Here is an 18,173-nt window from a genome sequence, read left to right on the forward strand (position 1 = left end):
TTTAAAAATTTAAAAATTTAAAAAAGGTATAAAAACTATTCTTTAAAAGTTCAAAAACACTAAAATTATTAAAAAATTATATATAAATGTTTTTAAAATTTAAAAGATAATTAAATGGTGATGTGTCATCCACATGACAATTCATATGTATGCCACATATGTATTCCATTATTTTGAGGTGATTTGATAAAAAATGCAAGTTCAAGAGCTAAAAGAAAGAAAAATTAAATTAATGATTAAAATAATTTTTTTCGTGAAGTTGGAGGGGCAAAAAGGTTTTTATGCCATTTTTAAGGGTTTCAACACTTGAGCAAAAGGTTGGGTCCAGAAATTAGCGTTCGCATAATGGGGCCCAAAACAAACTCCTTAAATACCATGCAAATATTTGGCAGTGGCATTTAAAAAGTACTCCCAACAACTGCTCTGCCTTATAAAAATGGCAAAGATTTGCAGAGGTGTTGAGGCACATAACCTGTGGACCTTCATCATGAACTAAAACACCAGCAAAGCAACAAAGCAGCAAATCCCTTGGACAGTTTCGTTTTCATATATACCTACAGGAAAGACTAAAATTAATATAAAAAATAAAAGATTTCGATGATTGCTAGGTTTTACTTTTTATTTCTAATTCTCGATCCACAAAGGAAACATTTTTCTCAGATTCTTACGCTTTCTTTTTTCTCTAAAACAGTGAGTGTGTGTGTTTCCATCTCTTTCTAGCTTCAAGGCTACATTATTTGCTCAAAACAAGGGCGGATTTCCTTAATGCCACTTCTTAATTACGCGTAGGCAGCCTTTTTCAACTTCACATCCTTTGAGATTTGGTTTTCTTATATCCTGGTAAATTTTTTTGAATGATTTTTTGTTTCTTCTTTTAGATTTTTTCTGAATGATTTTTGTTTCTTATTTTAGATTTATGATCTTGAGATGCGGATTTCTTTTCCAGTTTCATTTGATTCTAGTTTGTTTATTTAAATGCAAAGATTTGACGGCCTTTTAATTCCTTATCACACAGAGAACCCGAAAGCAAAAAAGAACAACAGCAACAACAAAAAAAACCAATGTGTAGCAACAATACAAGCAACAACGTTGGTGTGGGATGGGTTGCCAATGCGAGTGAAGTGCTGGGCGTTCATGGCGAGTATGGAAGTTGTAGTTCAAGGAAGGAGAAGAACAAAAGAATCCCCAAAAGAGGGCCTGGAGTGGCTGAACTAGAAAAGATATTGCGAGAAGGGAAAAGCGATGGTATAGAGAAAGGAAATATAAATAATGGTGGGGTCCCTTCTTCATGCGTAGCTCCCTCAAATTCTTTACCAAGAAGGGCTACTACTTATCTTCGTAACATTCCTAGTCCTAGGACTCCACCACCTCTTCCTCCTCCTTCCATGACCCTCCATGTTAACGGAACTGGTGCCCAAAATATGTGCGGTAACAGTCGTAGTAAAGGTGTCTATATTAGCGGATCCGGTATATTTTTGCCTGAAAAAGTCTTTTTGCCTGTAACGTGGGGCTCCTCTGAGACAAGGAACGGCCCGGAACCTCCAAAAATGGCTGCTGGTTTTTCATTTCCCACTCCCAAACTTGTCTCTAACCGATCTGATCAAAACATGTTTCCTCCTCCTATGTTGCAAATGAACCATGGCACTTGCGCCCATCCTTCAATGGTAAAAAGTCTAGGAAACTAGGTCAAGTTCACTCATGTTCTTTTTATTAATCAAATTTGTGCTTATTTTCTAGTTTCTTTTGAAGATTGGCATAAAGAAGTTCAAACAGATGAATCTTTTTCCGGGATCAGGAATTTCATCTTCATCATCATCCGCAGGGGTGTATCAGTATCATCACGTAGAGCCCCCTTCAACCCAAAAATCTTGTCACAGCTACATATCTACAGTACTGGCTGAGGAACACAAGGCATGTGTAAATTTAATTACCGTCCAATTTTTAGTTATATTTGTATTAATTATATGCTTCTGATTCTTTTCAATGGAAATCAGAAAATCTATATTCTTTATTAAATATACACAATATATTTCTTTCCTTTGAAATGCCGATGTTTAATCCATTAGCCAAATGCTTGCATTTTTCACTTCTCTTCAACTGTTTCCATTACCCATTTCGACGTGGATTCTACTCTTTGTTTCACTTTAAGGATGCCTTAAAAAAGAAAGTAAAAAAGACAATAAAACCAACATTTGTTTCTCAAAAGAAGTATTGCCTAAAAATTGTATAGGTAAGCTATTTGATCTGATATCGTTTTGCTGATTGGGAAGGTAGAGCAACTGCGAATATGTGGAGTCTTTCCTAATGTCAAAATTTACTTATTTTAATTAGATAATCGGAGGCAAGCGATCAAGGCCTAATTTCCCTGTCGAGAACTGGCCCCCACCTCCCCCTTTCTACTCTCAGATTTCCGGCCTTAATCCTTCATCTTCGTCTACCAACAATGGTGTTTGTGTGTTCAATGTTGGAAATATTTACAGGTTAGCCACCTGACATCAATTCCTCATTAAAGCATATTTACATTGTTCTGTCTTGCTCATCCTCGCCCGCTCGTAACTTTTAAATAAATTTTCCGTTTTCTTTTTTTGTTGCTATTATCAGAGGCTCAATCGCAAGTAGCCCTTTGGAGCTGAAAGCGAAACGATGCGGTAATGAAGATGGGAATCCTAATGACAATGACAGTGCCCTCACCTTAGGCCCTCCAATAACTTCTTCGGCCTCAACCCAAAATTGTCAAAAAGACTTGCCCAAATACACCAAGCAGTTCACTTTCCAAGTAAGATGCTTAAATGGGAATCTCTTTTTGTTTTCATTTTCTTTATTGGCCCTACATGCTCCCTGGTTTGATAAGTCTGTTTTGATTTACTTGCATGACTTTGGTTCTTGTATTCTCTTCCAGGAAATGAAGGAAAACACTGAAGAAAAAAGGGGTGCAGCTGTTACAGCGGAAGCGACACTTGATCTAAAAGATGGAACATATGATTGTAAAGAAAAAAAAGCCGATTTTATTGATCTTAACCTAAAGCTGTAAATTAGTCATGGCCTCTTTTAATAATTAGCTAGTGAATGTAGTCCCAAAATTAAATATATATAGTCTTTACTATCAGCTAGATTTAGTTTTGTTTTATGAATATTAATATTAATCTAGTGAAATATATAATTGTCTTTATCTATTATTACTATGCATCATTTTCATGACTTGGGAGAGTATATTTTCTTATTTATTTTTATAAAATTCAACATCAACTCTCCGCTGGCCTATCTTGGCACACCTAACTCCATATGTTCAGTGAAAAGGATTGGATGCTGTACTACCAAGGGGCACTGCATGGGCTTTTAATCGAGTTTGGCACTATTTGACTGTCACTCTCCATCAATAAATTTATGAGAACTCTTTCACGTTAAAGTCGGATAGACAAACAGTGCTTCTTTGACGGATAAAAATTCTGCCATAGCTGGTGTTGCTATACAAATACATTTAGAAAAAATAATGTAAACTAATTTTTTTTTAAAAAAATTCATGTTTTAGAAATTATATTTCTAATGTTTTAATAAAAAAATTAACTCGGAACATGTAACAACATAATTTCACTTATTTTTCTGTTTTAAAAGAATAATTTCATAACTACAATTGTCTAAGTTCAAATTAGGATTCTAATTTAGAAATAATAATCATTTGAGAATACTTGCTGTTGAGAATAATTAATACTCGAAATGACTATTGTTTATAATAATTGCGTTTTAAGAATAATTATGTTCAAAACAATTGTTATTTGAAAAAAATTCTATTTAGAATGATTGTATTTTTATTATAAGAGCCATTATTAAAAACAAACTCTTCTAAGAGAGAAACTCATGTTTGAAACAATTCTTATTTATAAACAATACATGCTTTGCATTCCTAAAGATGTTTCATAAAAGAGTTTCACATGGTATTACTTTATCAACTTTGAAGTGAAACTAACCTTGGTATATGATAAGGAGCTTAATTTGGTGGATCATAGAGATGGAGGCAATTAAAAGGTTTCCCTTTAACATTTTTCTATAATATTGGGTGTTTTTTTTTTCTTTTAGAAACATAGTAGTTCTTATTCACACTTCAATTTACTATTCACTATTACCAATAAAATTTTTTATTAATAAAAAAATCATAATTTCTTTATAACTGAAAATATCATTTATTACCCTTTTTAATTGTCACTTTTGTAACTTTTATTATGGGTGTTTAAACGGCCAGTTCGGTTAATACTTGAATTGAATTACTATTAACTGAATTACTTGAAATATAAAAATCTTTAATCGTTAATCGCACTAAAGTTTTTTTTTAAATACATTAACAGAACTAAAATATTTCGATTAATTCAGTAGGTTAGCCGAATTAATTGAAACTTATATGTTTTTTCTTTTAGTTAAAATAAGTATAAAACATATAAAAAATACATTGCTAATGTTCATTTTTTTAAATAGTTCAAAAACTTTAAATAAAAATGAAAACAACAAATAATAAATTAGAAACACCACGTAAGTATTGAAAGTTAACAACAAAACACTATATTATATATTATATATATTATTTATTTCAACTAATTGGTTAATTAAGTTAATTATCCGGTTTCGAACTGAATCACTCGATAACTGAAATTCCAAAAAATCATTAACCGAGTTCCGACCAAACTAAATTCGGCCACCGACTGATTAACTGAATTAGATCGATTTGGTCGGTTAATTCAATTTTAATTGAACTGTAAACACCCTAACTTTTATTACTGAGACACTATAAATAGGAGCACTTTGGTTTTTTTTTACTCCCAATAGTTATTTTTAAAATTCCCTCAACCTATTATTAATAAGTGTTCTTTGAATCATTGCTATTGATCCGGACCTAATTCAAAAGAGTTAAGGTATTTCAAATTGTATGTTGACGCGGACAAAATCAAAGGAAACCTTTGAAATTATTTTAATATTGGACATCGAACATATAATAATTTCAAATCTTTTTAGAAAAAAGATATTTTATCTTATAGTAGTTAGCTTCAGTCTTCTTACAAAACTTTTGTTATTGGGTTAATCATACACTTCATATGTTTCTAGTTAATCTTACTGCAATAAGTGTTATCAAAAAATTTACTCAAAGCAAATCCGTCAACGTTAAGTTTGAGAGCGTTTTTATTTTACTGGACCAAAAGAACTTGATGAAGATATGATATATTCCAAGAAAAAAGTCATTTTTTTATAATTTATAAGAAGAGAATAAAACCTAACAATATTACAATTAACGTGACTTAAACTTAATCCGCATGAGTTAATCAACCAGACGGGAAAACATGGCTATAAATTTTCTTCAATGATTAAGACATACAAGCAGATGTAGTATATTCGGTGGTGATTCAAGGTAAATAAGTACGTTGACTTTTCCTCAATATAATTGAAATGTATACAATTTTTCTTCGTAGTAATTGTCACGTTCTTTACATATGTTAAATGGAGTTGAAATATGCTCGTCTTTTCTTGGCAGACCAAGTCCAATAAAGGCTGAATATTAACATTCAACTTTTACGCTTAAAGGCTTTTGATAGTTCAGACGGCCTTACATATATCATATTATCATATATACTTTTTGTTGATAAGTCAAATTAAAAAGGGGTTGAAAAGTCAAAAATGAGAGGTGCAAGTGGCACCGAAAGAAAAAAAAATGATAGGCAAGTTGTTTAAAGTTGAATGGGATAATTGCAATTTTGGTCCCTAATTTTTAGGCCATTTGCAAGTTAGTCCCTGAACCTCAACTATAAATAGGCCTAACCATTTCTCATTTCAACCATCCCAACCAATCTTTCTCTCTTAGTTTTCTCTCTTCTCCCATTTGAGAATTCTTAAGGAATTCTATTTGTTTGTAATACTTTGAAGATAGTAAAGTTATCATCTGGTGTTAGTGCCCGAGGACGTAGGTATAATTTACCGAACCTCGTTAAAACTCTTATGTTCTTTTTGTCCTATTTTTCTTTCAATATTTGAGGGTATAATAGTAGTATTTAATTGTGCTATTAAATTACGTTAGAAGGAATATTCTGACTAAGGAAAGACTTGGTATTTAAGAGATCCTTGTGATCCACCTCTCTTCCCTGGGAATTGAACTTTATGTGATTTTTTAGTACAATAATTTACACCCTTCCGACCCTATTGGAACAACAAGTGGTATCAGAGCCGAAGGTTAATCGTAGTATGCTCTGTGGTTGCAGTTTAAACTAATCTTCCACATCATAAAAGATTTCCTTAAGTATATTGAAAGATTATGGAGAAAACAGTCGGTGTAGGAGCTTCAACATCGTCCATGTGGACAAGACCGACAATTGCAAATGCAAGATTGGCCGTGGAGATCTTTGATGGCACGGGTCATTTTGGTATGTGGCAAAGTGAGGTTCTAGATGCCCTTTTTCAGCAGGGTCTAGACATTGCCATTGATGAAGAGAAACCAGATGATGTACAGGAGAAAGATTGGAAGGCGATCAATCGGTTGGCATGTGGCACAATTCGATCATGCCTTTCTCGAGAGCAGAGGTATGCTTTTTCAAAGAAGACTTCTGCAAATAAGTTGTGGGTGGCACTTGAAGAAATTTTTTTGAAGAAAAACAGTTAAAATAAGCTCCACTTGAAGAAAAGACTGTTTCGCTTCACATACGTCCCAAGTACCACAATGAATGATCACATCACCAAATTTAATCAGTTAGTCACTGATTTGCTGAATATGGATGAGACATTCAAAGATGAAGATTTGGCTTTGATGCTGTTGGGGTCACTTCCTGAGGAGTTTGAGTTCCTAGAAACTACTCTACTTCATGGCAGGAGTGATATATCTCTGAGCGAAGTCTGTGCGGCCTTATACAGTTATGAACAGAGAAAGAAGGACAAACAGAAAAACTCAATTAGAGATACAGAAGCTTTAGTAGTCCGAGGTCGTTCATACACTCGGAAGAAAACTCAAAAGGGGAGATCAAAGTCAAAGTCCAGACTCGGGAAAGATGAATGTGCTTTTTGTCATGAGAAAGGCCACTGGAAGAAAAATTGTCCAAAGCTGAAGAATAAGGGAAAAGCTGCTGTAGATGTTTGTGTTGCTAAGCATGATACTAGTGACTCTGAACTATCACTGGTTGCATCATCATCGTCGTTCCATTCAGATGAGTGGATATTGGATTCGGGTTGTACCTATCATATGTCCCCTAATCGGGAGTGGTTCTCTGATTTAGTAGAACTAAATGGAGGAGTTGTTTATATGGGCAATGACAATGCCTGCAAAACTGTTGGGATAGGTTCAATCCAATTAAAGAATAAAGATGGATCAACCAGAGTTCTGACTGATGTTCGGTACGTGCCCAGTTTGAAGAAAAATCTCATCTCATTGGGAGCCTTGGAATCCAATGGTTCAGTTGTTACTATGAGAGATGGGGTTTTGAAAGTGACATCTGGCGCACTTGTGATATTGAAGGGTATCAGGAAAAATAACTTGTATTACTACCAAGGTAGTACAGTTATTGGAGCAGTCGCTGCAGCTTCCGGCAACAAAGAATTGGACTCAATACAGTTGTGGCATATGAAGTTGGGACATGCCAGCGAAAAATCCTTACAAATTCTGGCAAAGCAAGGATTGTTGAAAGGTGCAAAGGCTTGCAAATTAAAATTTTGCGAGCATTGTGTTCTGGGAATGCAAAAGAGAGTGAAATTCGGTACTGCTATCCATAATACAAAAGGTATTTTGGAATATGTTCACTCAGATGTGTGGGGGCCTTCCAAGACACCTTCATTGGGAGGAAAACACTACTTTGTTACTTTTGTTAATGACTTTTCCAGAAGAGTTTGGGTGTATACCATAAGAACTAAGGATGAAGTGCTTAGAGTTTTTCTTAAATGGAAAACTATGATTGAAAACCAGACTGGCAAGAAAATCAAGCGGCTTAGGACGGACAATGGAGGGGAATATAAAAGTGATCCGTTCTTCGATGTGTGCCAAGAGTATGGTATTGTTCGACACTTCACAGTTAGGGATACACCACAGCAGAATGGATTGGCAGAGCGTATGAATCGAACATTGCTGGAGAAAGTTCGATGTATGTTGTCCAATGCTGGGTTGGGCAAGCAATTTTGGGCTGAGGCTGTGACATACGCTGGCCATCTTGTTAATCGTTTGCCATCATCTGCATTAGAAAGAAAAACTTCTATGGAAGTATGGTCTGGAAAACCGGCTACAGATTATGATTCCTTACATGTGTTTGGATCCACTGCATATTACCATGTGAAGGAGTCAAAGTTAGATCCGAGGGCAAAGAAAGCTCTCTTTATGGGAATCACTTCTGGAGTGAAGGGATTTCGTCTTTGGTGCTTAAGCACAAAGAAAATGATCTGTAGCAGAGATGTTACCTTTGATGAATCTGCCACATTGAAAAAGGTAGCAGATAAAGATATTCAGACGAGCAATACTCCACAGCAGGTGGAGTGTACTCCAAAACAGGTGGAGTTTGAGCAGATGGGGATTTGCCCAGTTAATAAGTCTAATTCTCCAGCCACAATGGAGGAATTAGAGGTTGAAGAGGTTTTGACCCAAGAACCACTAAGTACACCAGAACCAGTTGCAGTTGCAAGGCCACGGAGAGAAATTCGTAAACCTGCTCGATTTACTGATATGGTGGCCTACGCCCTTCCCGTTGTTGATGATATTCCTATCACTTATCAAGAAGCAATGCAAAGCTTAGAAAGTGATAAATGGAAAAGCGCCATGGATGAAGAAATGCAGTCTCTCCTGAAGAATAATACTTGGGAATTGGCGCAATTACCGAAAGGTAAAAGGGCAATCGGATGCAAGTGGGTATTCGCAAAGAAAGATGGATCTCCTAGCAAGAAGGATATTCGCTACAAGGCAAGATTGGTAGCTAAAGGCTACGCTCAGAAGGAGGGAATTGACTACAATGATGTATTTTCCCCTGTTGTGAAGCATTCCTCCATTAGAATTTTGTTGGCCTTGGTAGCACAGTTGAATTTGGAGCTAGCTCAACTTGATGTTAAGACGGCTTTCTTGCATGGTGAGTTAGAAGAGGAGATCTATATGACTCAGCTAGAAGGATACACAGATGCTGGTGGTAGAAATTGGGTTTGTAAGCTTAACAAATCGCTATATGGATTGAAGCAATCCCCGAGGCAGTGGTACAAGCGATTTGATAGCTTTATGAGAAGGCAGAAGTACACAAGAAGCAAATATGACAATTGTGTATATTTGCAGAAGCTGTATGACGGATCTTTCATTTATCTACTCTTGTATGTTGATGATATGTTAATCGCTTCCAAGAGCCAAAATGAGATAGATAAGCTGAAGGCTCAGTTGAATCAAGAGTTCGAGATGAAAGATCTAGGTGAGGCCAAGAAGATTCTCGGCATGGAGATAAGTAGAGATAGACCGAGAGGCAAGCTCTGTTTAAATCAGAAGCAATATCTGAAAAAGGTATTACAATGTTTTGGTGTAAATGAAAACACAAAACATGTAAGTACCCCACTTGCTTCTCATTTGAAACTTAGTGCTCAATTATCTCCGAAGACTGAAGATGAAAGAGAATATATGGCGAAAGTCCCATATGCTAATGCAGTTGGGAGTTTGATGTATACGATGGTGTGTACGAGGCCTGAAATTTCACAAGCTGTTGGAGTTGTGAGCAGGTATATGCATGATCCTGGAAAAGGACATTGGCAAGCTGTGAAATGGATTCTACGGTATCTTCGAAAAACCGTAGATGTTGGTTTAATTTTTGAACAGGATAAAGCACTGGGTCAGTTTGTAGTTGGATATGTTGATTCCGACTTTGCTGGTGATTTAGATAAACGTCGTTCAACTACGGGGTATCTGTTTACTCTTGCGAAAGCCCCAGTGAGTTGGAAGTCTACCTTACAGTCTACAGTAGCTGTGTCTACTACAGAGGCAGAATATATGGCAGTTACAGAAGCTGTTAAGGAGGCTATTTGGCTTAATGGATTATTGAAAGACTTGGGAGTTGTTCAAAGTCACATTAGTCTATATTGTGACAGTCAGAGTGCTATTCATTTAGCGAAAAATCAAGTCTATCATTCAAGAACCAAGCATATCTACGTAAGATATCACTTTGTGCGGGAAGTCTTTGAAAAAGGAAAAATTCTACTTCAGAAGATTCCGACAGCAGATAATCCCGCAGATATGATGACCAAGGTGGTAACAACAATCAAGTTTAATCATTGTTTGAACTTGATTAACATCCTGATAATTTGAGCACCTTTAGGTGTATGGCGCTCGAGAGCGCATTTGGAGGCACTACAAAAGATAGCTTTATCGAATTTGGGGAGATGAAGGAAGTGTGTGAAGATGTGATTATCCTAATCAAATTTCAAGGTGGAGATTGTTGATAAGTCAAATTAAAAATGGGTTGAAAAGTCAAAAATGAGAGGTGCAAGTGGCACCGAAAGAAAAAAAATGATAGGCAAGTTGTTTAAAGTTGAATGGGATAATTGCAATTTTGGTCCCTAATTTTTAGGCCATTTGCAAGTTAGTCCTTGAACCTCAACTATAAATAGGCCTAACCATTTCTCATTTCAACCATCCCAACCAATCTTTCTCTCTTAGTTTTCTCTCTTCTCCCATTTGAGAATTCTTAAGGAATTCTATTTGTTTGTAATACTTTGAAGATAGTAAAGTTATCATCTGGTGTTAGTGCCCGAGGATGTAGGTATAATTTACCGAACCTCGTTAAAACTCTTATGTTCTTTTTGTCCTATTTTTCTTTCAATATTTGAGGGTATAATAGTAGTATTTAATTGTGCTATTAATTTACGTTAGAAGGAATATTCTGACTAAGGAAAGACTTGGTATTTAAGAGATCCTTGTGATCCACCTCTCTTCCCTGGGAATTGAACTTTGTGTGATTTTTTAGTACAATAATTTACACGCTTCCGACCCTATTGGAACAACACTTTTTAATAAGCTTTTTCCTTCATTAGTTATTATTTCGTTTATATTTTATGAGTTGTTTATCAACATGGACAATTCATTTTGCTATCACGCCAAAGCCCAAAACCCTCGCCCTCGCTGCATCTTTTTTGCCAGTAGAGTTTTGAAGCTTTGGCTTTTCTTTTTTGTCTTCATATGCCTTCTTGTTTTATCCAACGGGGAGGAGACCACGAACGCTAACAAGCTTATTAAGATTGGCGCAATCATCGATATTAATTCGCGTACTGGTAGAGAAGAGAAAACTGCATTGGATGTTGCTGCTCAAAGTTTCAATAACAATGATTCAAACAACCACAAGCTCTCCCTCCACATTCAAGACTCTGGAAGAAATCCCCTCCTAGCTGCTACTGTTGGTTAGTCATTGTTTTATCTGAATAAATTCTGCTTCCTTTTGTGTTGGTCTGAACTCTGAATAATCATATTGATAACAGCTCGGAAGTTGATTAAAGAACAAGAAGTTGAAGTGATCATTGGCCTGGAGACATGGGAAGAAGCAGTTGTGGTCGGTGATATTGGTAGCCGAGCTCAAGTTCCAGTTTTTTCTTTTGCAGCACCGGCCATCACACCGCCATTAGCAACCACTCGCTGGCCCTTCTTGGTAAGAATGGCTAACGAAGATTCCAAAAAGATGAAATGCATTGCAGCTATCATTGGTCTATTCAACTGGAAAAGGGTTATAGTTATTTATGAAGACGATGTCTTTGGTAGTGAATCTGGGAAGTTAGCTCTTTTACCTGAGGCGCTTCAAGATGTGGGTTCGGAGGTTGAATTTCGATTGGTTCTTCCTCCATTTTCTTCTGTGACTAATCCGAATGTTGCTGTCCATGAGTTGTTGAAGAAGCTACAGAAGAAACAATCTCAGGTTTTTTTTATTCTTCACTCATCCTTCTCAATGACGATACATTTGTTTGAAGAGGCTAAAAAGAGTGGACTTGTGGGAAAAGACTCAGTTTGGATAGTTACAGAGACCATCTCGAGTTACCTCGACTCTTTTAACAGTTCAGTGATTTCGTCAATGGAAGGTACTTTAGGAATCAAGACCTACTATTCTGAGGAAACTAGTCTATACAAGAAGTTTTATACCAATTTCCGGACAACTTTCAGAAATAAATATCATGAGGAAGATAATTCCCAACCAGGTATTAACGCCTTACGTGCCTATGATAGCATTGGAATCATCACGCAAGCTATGGAGAAACTGAAAAGTGATGGAAAGAGTCCAAAAAAATTGTTGAAAAAGATACTTTCAAGCAATTTTACTGGTGCAAGTGGTGAAGTATGTTTCGAAGAAGAACAGCTGTCGTATGATCCTATACTGAGGATTGTAAACGTGGTTGGAAAAAGGTACAAAGAGTTGGATTTCTGGTTGCCAGGGATTGGGTTCTCAAGAAATCCTGGAGTGAAGAACGAAACTGGTTATGTTGGTGAAATATCTCAAGATTTGGGTGGTTGAGTCAATTGGCCTGGTGATTCAAAGCTTGTTCCAAAAGGATGGGCAATACCCACAGATGAAAAGCCTTTGATTATTGGAGTTCCAGCAATAACCTCATTTGAGAAATTTGTAAAGGTAGTCGATGGTAAACTTCCAGGCGTAAAGAACTATGATGGTTTCTGCATTAAACTTTTCTATGAAGTTCTTAAGGTGCTAGGTTATCATCTACCTTACCATTTTGATCCCCACAATGGCACATATGATGAACTTGTTAACAAAGTCTACAACAAGGTAATAGCTCTTTATTTTTCAATTCATGCTTCTCATTAAGGATCTCTACTGCAAATGAAAACAAACCTTCTATCCTTCATTTTTCTTTTAATAATTGAATTATACTTGAAATTTCATAGATAAGATGTGTAATTTGGACTCGGTCTTCTTGACACCTGTGTGGTGAAGAAAATTAATGAGAATAACCACAACGATTAGGATTCTCGTTTTTGTTTTCTTATTTCTATAATTTTGTCTCTTATGAGGTTTTTGTTTGTTTTTTTCTTGTGTACCAAAATCAATGGAAGACTTATGACGCTGCTATCGGTGACATAACGATACTAGCTGATAGAGCAGATCATGTGGAATTTACTCAGCCATATGCAGAGTCAGGGTTGTCCATGATAGTTCCAGCAAAGTCGGAGGACTCGGCATGGATTTTCGTGAAACCTTTCACCATCGAAATGTGGTTGGTCACTGCCGCCATCTTAATCTACACCATGTTCATAGTTTGGGTGTTGGAGCACCAGTCCAACCCTGAGTTCAGAGGTCCCTGGAACCATCAGATTGGAACTGCAATTTGGTTCGCTTTCTCCTCCCTTTTCTTTGCTCACAGTAAGTTTCACTGCCATACCAAGAACTCTTGACGAGTATTAATGTGAGAATTGAGGGAAAGCTACATGGCATAAAATTCAAAGATCCAATAAATGAATGGTCCCTACATTAAGGCTGTTGTTTCTGGATGGAATTCAGCCTTAAAAACCAATTATTCATTCATTCATATATGTTTATTTTTTGACAATGACTTGTGCAGGAGAGAAGGTTTATAGTAACCTCATTCGAATGGTGGTCGTAGTGTGGCTCTTCGTTGTGCTGGTCTTAAACTCAAGCTACACCGCTAGCCTAACATCAATACTGACGGTCAAACGATTGGGACCAAATGTTACAGATATTGAATTGCTAAAGAGGGCCAACTTGAAAATTAGGTGTGATGGAGATTCATTTGTAAGGACATACTTGGAGAAGGTTCTTAATTTTAAAAGTTATAATATTGAGAACGTCAGCAGTGAATATAAGTATGAAGGGGAATTCAAAAGCCACCGCATTGCTGCTGCCTTTCTTGAACTACCTTATGGCAAAGTTTTCCTCAGTCATTACTGCAAGCAATTTACCACTTCCACACCTACATACCGATTTGGCGGTTTAGGCTTTGTGAGTACATAATATTATTACCATAACTTAATATGGCATGTTCCAGTTTCAACAAGAAATTACTAGGAAAAGTTTTTTTGTTTTTTTAAATTACTAAGAATGAACTAGAATCTCCAAATGTGTTGCACTTGGAAGATATATACTGAACTCTGAAGAAGCCCACCTACGTACACATACATGCTTTGAATATTGACGTCGAACTCCTCCCTCGTAGAATTGTAGAATAGTCCTTTCTTCTTGCTCCTAGTTGTACCTTAGCTATTAATTAAACTTGTTCAAGGGTTTTCTTCTTTCCTGGAATTCTGTATGCAGGTATTTCAGAAAGGTTCTCCGATAGCCAAAGATTTTTCAAGAGCCATTTTACAGTTCTCTGAAAATGGATTTCTGTTGTCACTGGAAAAGGAATGGTTTTCTCCTTCGCTGGAGTGTTCAGCCGATGTAACCGACAGCAGTACAACTGATAGCTTGAGCATCCGCAGTTTCTGGGGTCTTTACCTTATATCTGGAGCTACATCCACCCTTTGTTTTCTATTCTTCTCCATGCGCTTGCTAAAGAAATATTACCGTCACCGAGTGGACAATGTAGATGAGAGTGTTTGGATCAAGGCAATTCAAGTTGCCAAATACTTTTATCTGGGAGATGTGGTTTTAGTTCAATGGGAAGCTTCGGTAGCTCCTGATCTATAACCAGATATCAATGAATGGAGGAGCCCTTCAACCTTAGATTCTGGTCACACTAACATGGATAATCTCGATGGCACATCATCACCAGCAGAAACTGAGATTGAAATGCCACTGCAAACTCAGAATTGACCAAGGATGTAATGACTCGAATTTACCGATACTGAAAAAGGTATAATTTCGGATCTCTGTTTATGGAAAAGTGGATTCGTAAATGTTTATTTAAAAATATTTACAAAATAAAATAAGTGATTAATTAGAGTTTAATTAAGTTAATTTAGCTTAATTAAGGATAATTAGATAAAATGATTAAATTAAATGAAGAGTGAAATTTTAATTATAGAATAAAGAAAAGTAAAGAAACTAAAAAGGCAAATAAGCCAAAAAGGAGTGCCAAGTGTATGGCAAAAATAAAATACATGTGTAATTAATATAATATATACATTTGTAATACATGTATATATTCACTTATTATTTAAGTAAATAATTAATGTATTTATTATTATTTAATTGATATTATTTGATAAATAAATTAAATATAAGACAAGTGTATGGTAAAAATAATTTATATGTGTACCAATAGTATACATACACTTGTAATACACATATATGAGGAAATAAAAAGAAAGAATTAGAATGAAAAGAAACAGAATGTGGAACGAAACAGGGGAAGGAAGAAAGAAAAAGAGAAAAGAAAGAAGAAAAGAGAAAATTGAAGGTTTGAAGCTTGGAAGTTTAATAGGTAAGTCAATTTAGTCATTTTTACTTAATTTTGATGTTTTAGAAGTTTTGGAACAAGATTTTGATGAAATTAAGTTGATATTTTGAAAGTTATTAGATCTCTAGATAATGTTCATGTTGAGTAAAATGATGAATTAAGAGCTAAATTGATAGAAATTCAAGTTAGAAATGAAATAAGGATTGAATTGTAAAGTGATTCATAAGTTTTATGCTTTAAGGACTAAATTGAAAGAATTTTGAAATTATAATTTTATGATGAAAAATAGATAATTATGTCTAAGTTTGGTTAAAAATTGAGTAGAAATAAAGTATGAATTAAGATAAAAAAAAGTAAGTGAATTTAGTTAGGATTAAATTGAAATTAAAAGTAGAAAATCAACATTTTGCACTAAGACTATTTTAGACAGCAGCAGTAGTCTAAGTTTGAAAAATCACCAAAAATTTTAGAAATTGAATTAAAGGATGAATAAAATATGGAATTAAATCTTATTGAGTCTAGTTTCTTATAGAAGAAACGGTATAAGCAATTGAATTATAAATTATGAGATATAATGAATTTTGTAAGACAAGGCCAGAATGAATTCGGGTTCCCCTGTTCTGACTTTGGAAAATCACCAAAAATTGGATAAAAATAATTAGAGACTTAAAGTTATATTTTTAGAATCCATAATGAGTCTATTTTTAGGAGAAATCAACGGGAATATTATCCGAGTTTTTTAATGTGAGATAATTAATTTTTAGTGAAGAAGCGTTGAAACTGTCAGACATCAGAACAGGGATAAATTTAAAGAATAAACTGTACTTATTGGATAAATAAAAAATTCTTAAAATTTTATGGTAAAAATATATATGAGTCTAGTTTCAGGGAAAATTAGTGTATCTTAATTTTGAGTTTTATAGCTCCAGATATAAATAATTTAGTGACTATGACACAGATGGACAGCTTGAATATCCATAAAAGTAAATAATAAAATTTATAGATAATGTTACTTACAAGTGTGTTATATACATTAAGGATGTGGAATGGAGAGGAGGAGGAGGAAAATATATATGAATATTCAGTTAGCATGGCTAAGTTGCATGTTTTAAGCTCTGGACTAAATTGAATAAAAGTAAAACTTTAGGGGGCAAATTTTGTAAAAATGTTAAAAATGACTAAATTGAAGGGAATGAATTGTTTTATTATCTAAATTAATAAATTGAATGAAATTATCAATTTAAGATCGAGTGAAATTTGGAAAAATGGTAAATTACCAATATGCCCCTAAATCTTGGTATTTCTACAATTTAGTCAGGTAGGTTTGTAAATCCTGAATGAGCATGTAAATATGACAATTTAAGTATTGTATCGTATTTTATATGATATTTTGAATTGAATATATGAAAAGGATGTTATATGAAACATGAAAATAAATACTAAATAATATAAATTAATTGAAATTATTCTGAAAATCTCGGTAATGCCTCATATCCTATCCCGGTCTCAAGTACAGGTATGGGGTATTACAAATGATCCATCATTGCTTGAGTTTTTATTCATAGCTTGGTTCCCTGAAATATTAATTAATCCTTGTGTAATAATGGACCTCTCTCAGTAACACCATATAGCTAGCTAATTGTAAACTGAGCCTCGATTTCTCTGTTGTATAACTAAATGAAGTACTTTGCTTATCATTCTCAATTCACCCGTAAGAAATTAGAATGTAACTACTTTTCAGGCTTGAAATTAGAATGTACCGGTCACCTTCTACATCATAAGGTCTGACTAATTCACCTTAAGAAATTAACTCTAAATCAATCTCAGGAAAACAATGGCTGTTGTTGTCCACAATGAATCTAGACACTCGTTAGCATCCAGTATCAAACAAAACTTGTTCTAAAAGAAAGACAGTTTTAACACATCCATGGCTCCTCTTCGTATTCTTCGGATACAAAAAGGTTCTACAAATTTAGCCGTCATTGAACTCTGTTTAACGCATCAAACTACAGGTAGCCTCTTCCTCTTCGACGTCCTGCCCAACCCCAACTCCTCCCCCTGCCTCTTCTTGTAACACCCCCTAACCCCAAACCGTTATCGGAACGAGGTTATGAGGCATTACCGGATATATCAGACAACTTACGAATAATTTACAATTAATATAAATTTCATAGTATAATATAATAATTAAGTCCCTATCTTGAACTCTCGAAGTTCAAACACGTATTAAAAGTAGAACGGGACTTGTTCGAGTATTCCAATTTTTTTTTTAAATTTCGGCAGCATTTCTGCTTATTTTTACCTAAACCTCCTGCAAATTCAAACCAAAACAACCAACACCAATATTTCACATTCATATAACTAATATTTATATCATTAACATAATTTTAACTTAATAACTATCATAGCATCATTCAAAATTGATTATAAACTTCATTCATTTAACAACTTAATGTCCATGCATCAAAATATCATGTACTTTCCTTACCATTTCATTTAACCATCTAAATCTTATAATTCATCCTTCACTACTCAAAACAATATACATATTCAAGTGACTAAATAACCATTCTCTTTATATATCAGATTGTATTCATTTATGTATTGTGAGCTAAGTTCTCTTCAATCATCGAGTAAAAGTTATCTACCTGTGAAGCATGAACTACAAACTTACAAAACTTGCTGTGGAAGATGCAATATAAATTGTATTTAATTCTATTACAGAGTTATAGAAGATGTTACACTAACTCTATAAAGTCGGTTAACCTTTTTCTAACTTTTTAATGCGCTATAATACTTGGGTGGCAAAGTCGACCATTAATCATTCAGGTGGTAGAACTGACTAT

The 18,173-nt window shown here is 34.8% G+C and overlaps 1 protein-coding gene and 1 pseudogene across 2 annotated transcripts; both read left to right on the plus strand.

Moving 5' to 3' along the window:
* The first annotated feature begins 396 nt into the window (after nt 1–396).
* On the plus strand, nt 397–3,171 carry LOC121229397 (uncharacterized). 2 transcript variants are annotated; one of them, XM_041113590.1, is made up of 6 exons: nt 397–840; nt 1,016–1,664; nt 1,750–1,911; nt 2,332–2,480; nt 2,602–2,776; nt 2,900–3,171. In XM_041113590.1, exons 2-6 carry the CDS (start codon nt 1,062–1,064, stop codon nt 3,029–3,031), a joined length of 1,221 nt encoding a protein of 406 aa, XP_040969524.1. In that variant the 5' UTR covers nt 397–840; nt 1,016–1,061; the 3' UTR covers nt 3,032–3,171. The 2 variants fall into 2 exon arrangements, with proteins under 2 accessions (XP_040969524.1, XP_040969523.1); XM_041113589.1 differs by having other exon boundaries at nt 426–840; nt 1,738–1,911.
* Nucleotides 3,172–11,042: 7,871 nt separating this feature from the next.
* Nucleotides 11,043–14,653, plus strand: LOC121228864 (glutamate receptor 2.7-like; annotated as a pseudogene).
* Nucleotides 14,654–18,173: the final 3,520 nt, after the last annotated feature.

The sequence above is a fragment of the Gossypium hirsutum genome, chromosome A05, assembly GCF_007990345.1.
Source record: "Gossypium hirsutum isolate 1008001.06 chromosome A05, Gossypium_hirsutum_v2.1, whole genome shotgun sequence".
NCBI classification, from domain to species: domain Eukaryota; kingdom Viridiplantae; phylum Streptophyta; class Magnoliopsida; order Malvales; family Malvaceae; genus Gossypium; species Gossypium hirsutum.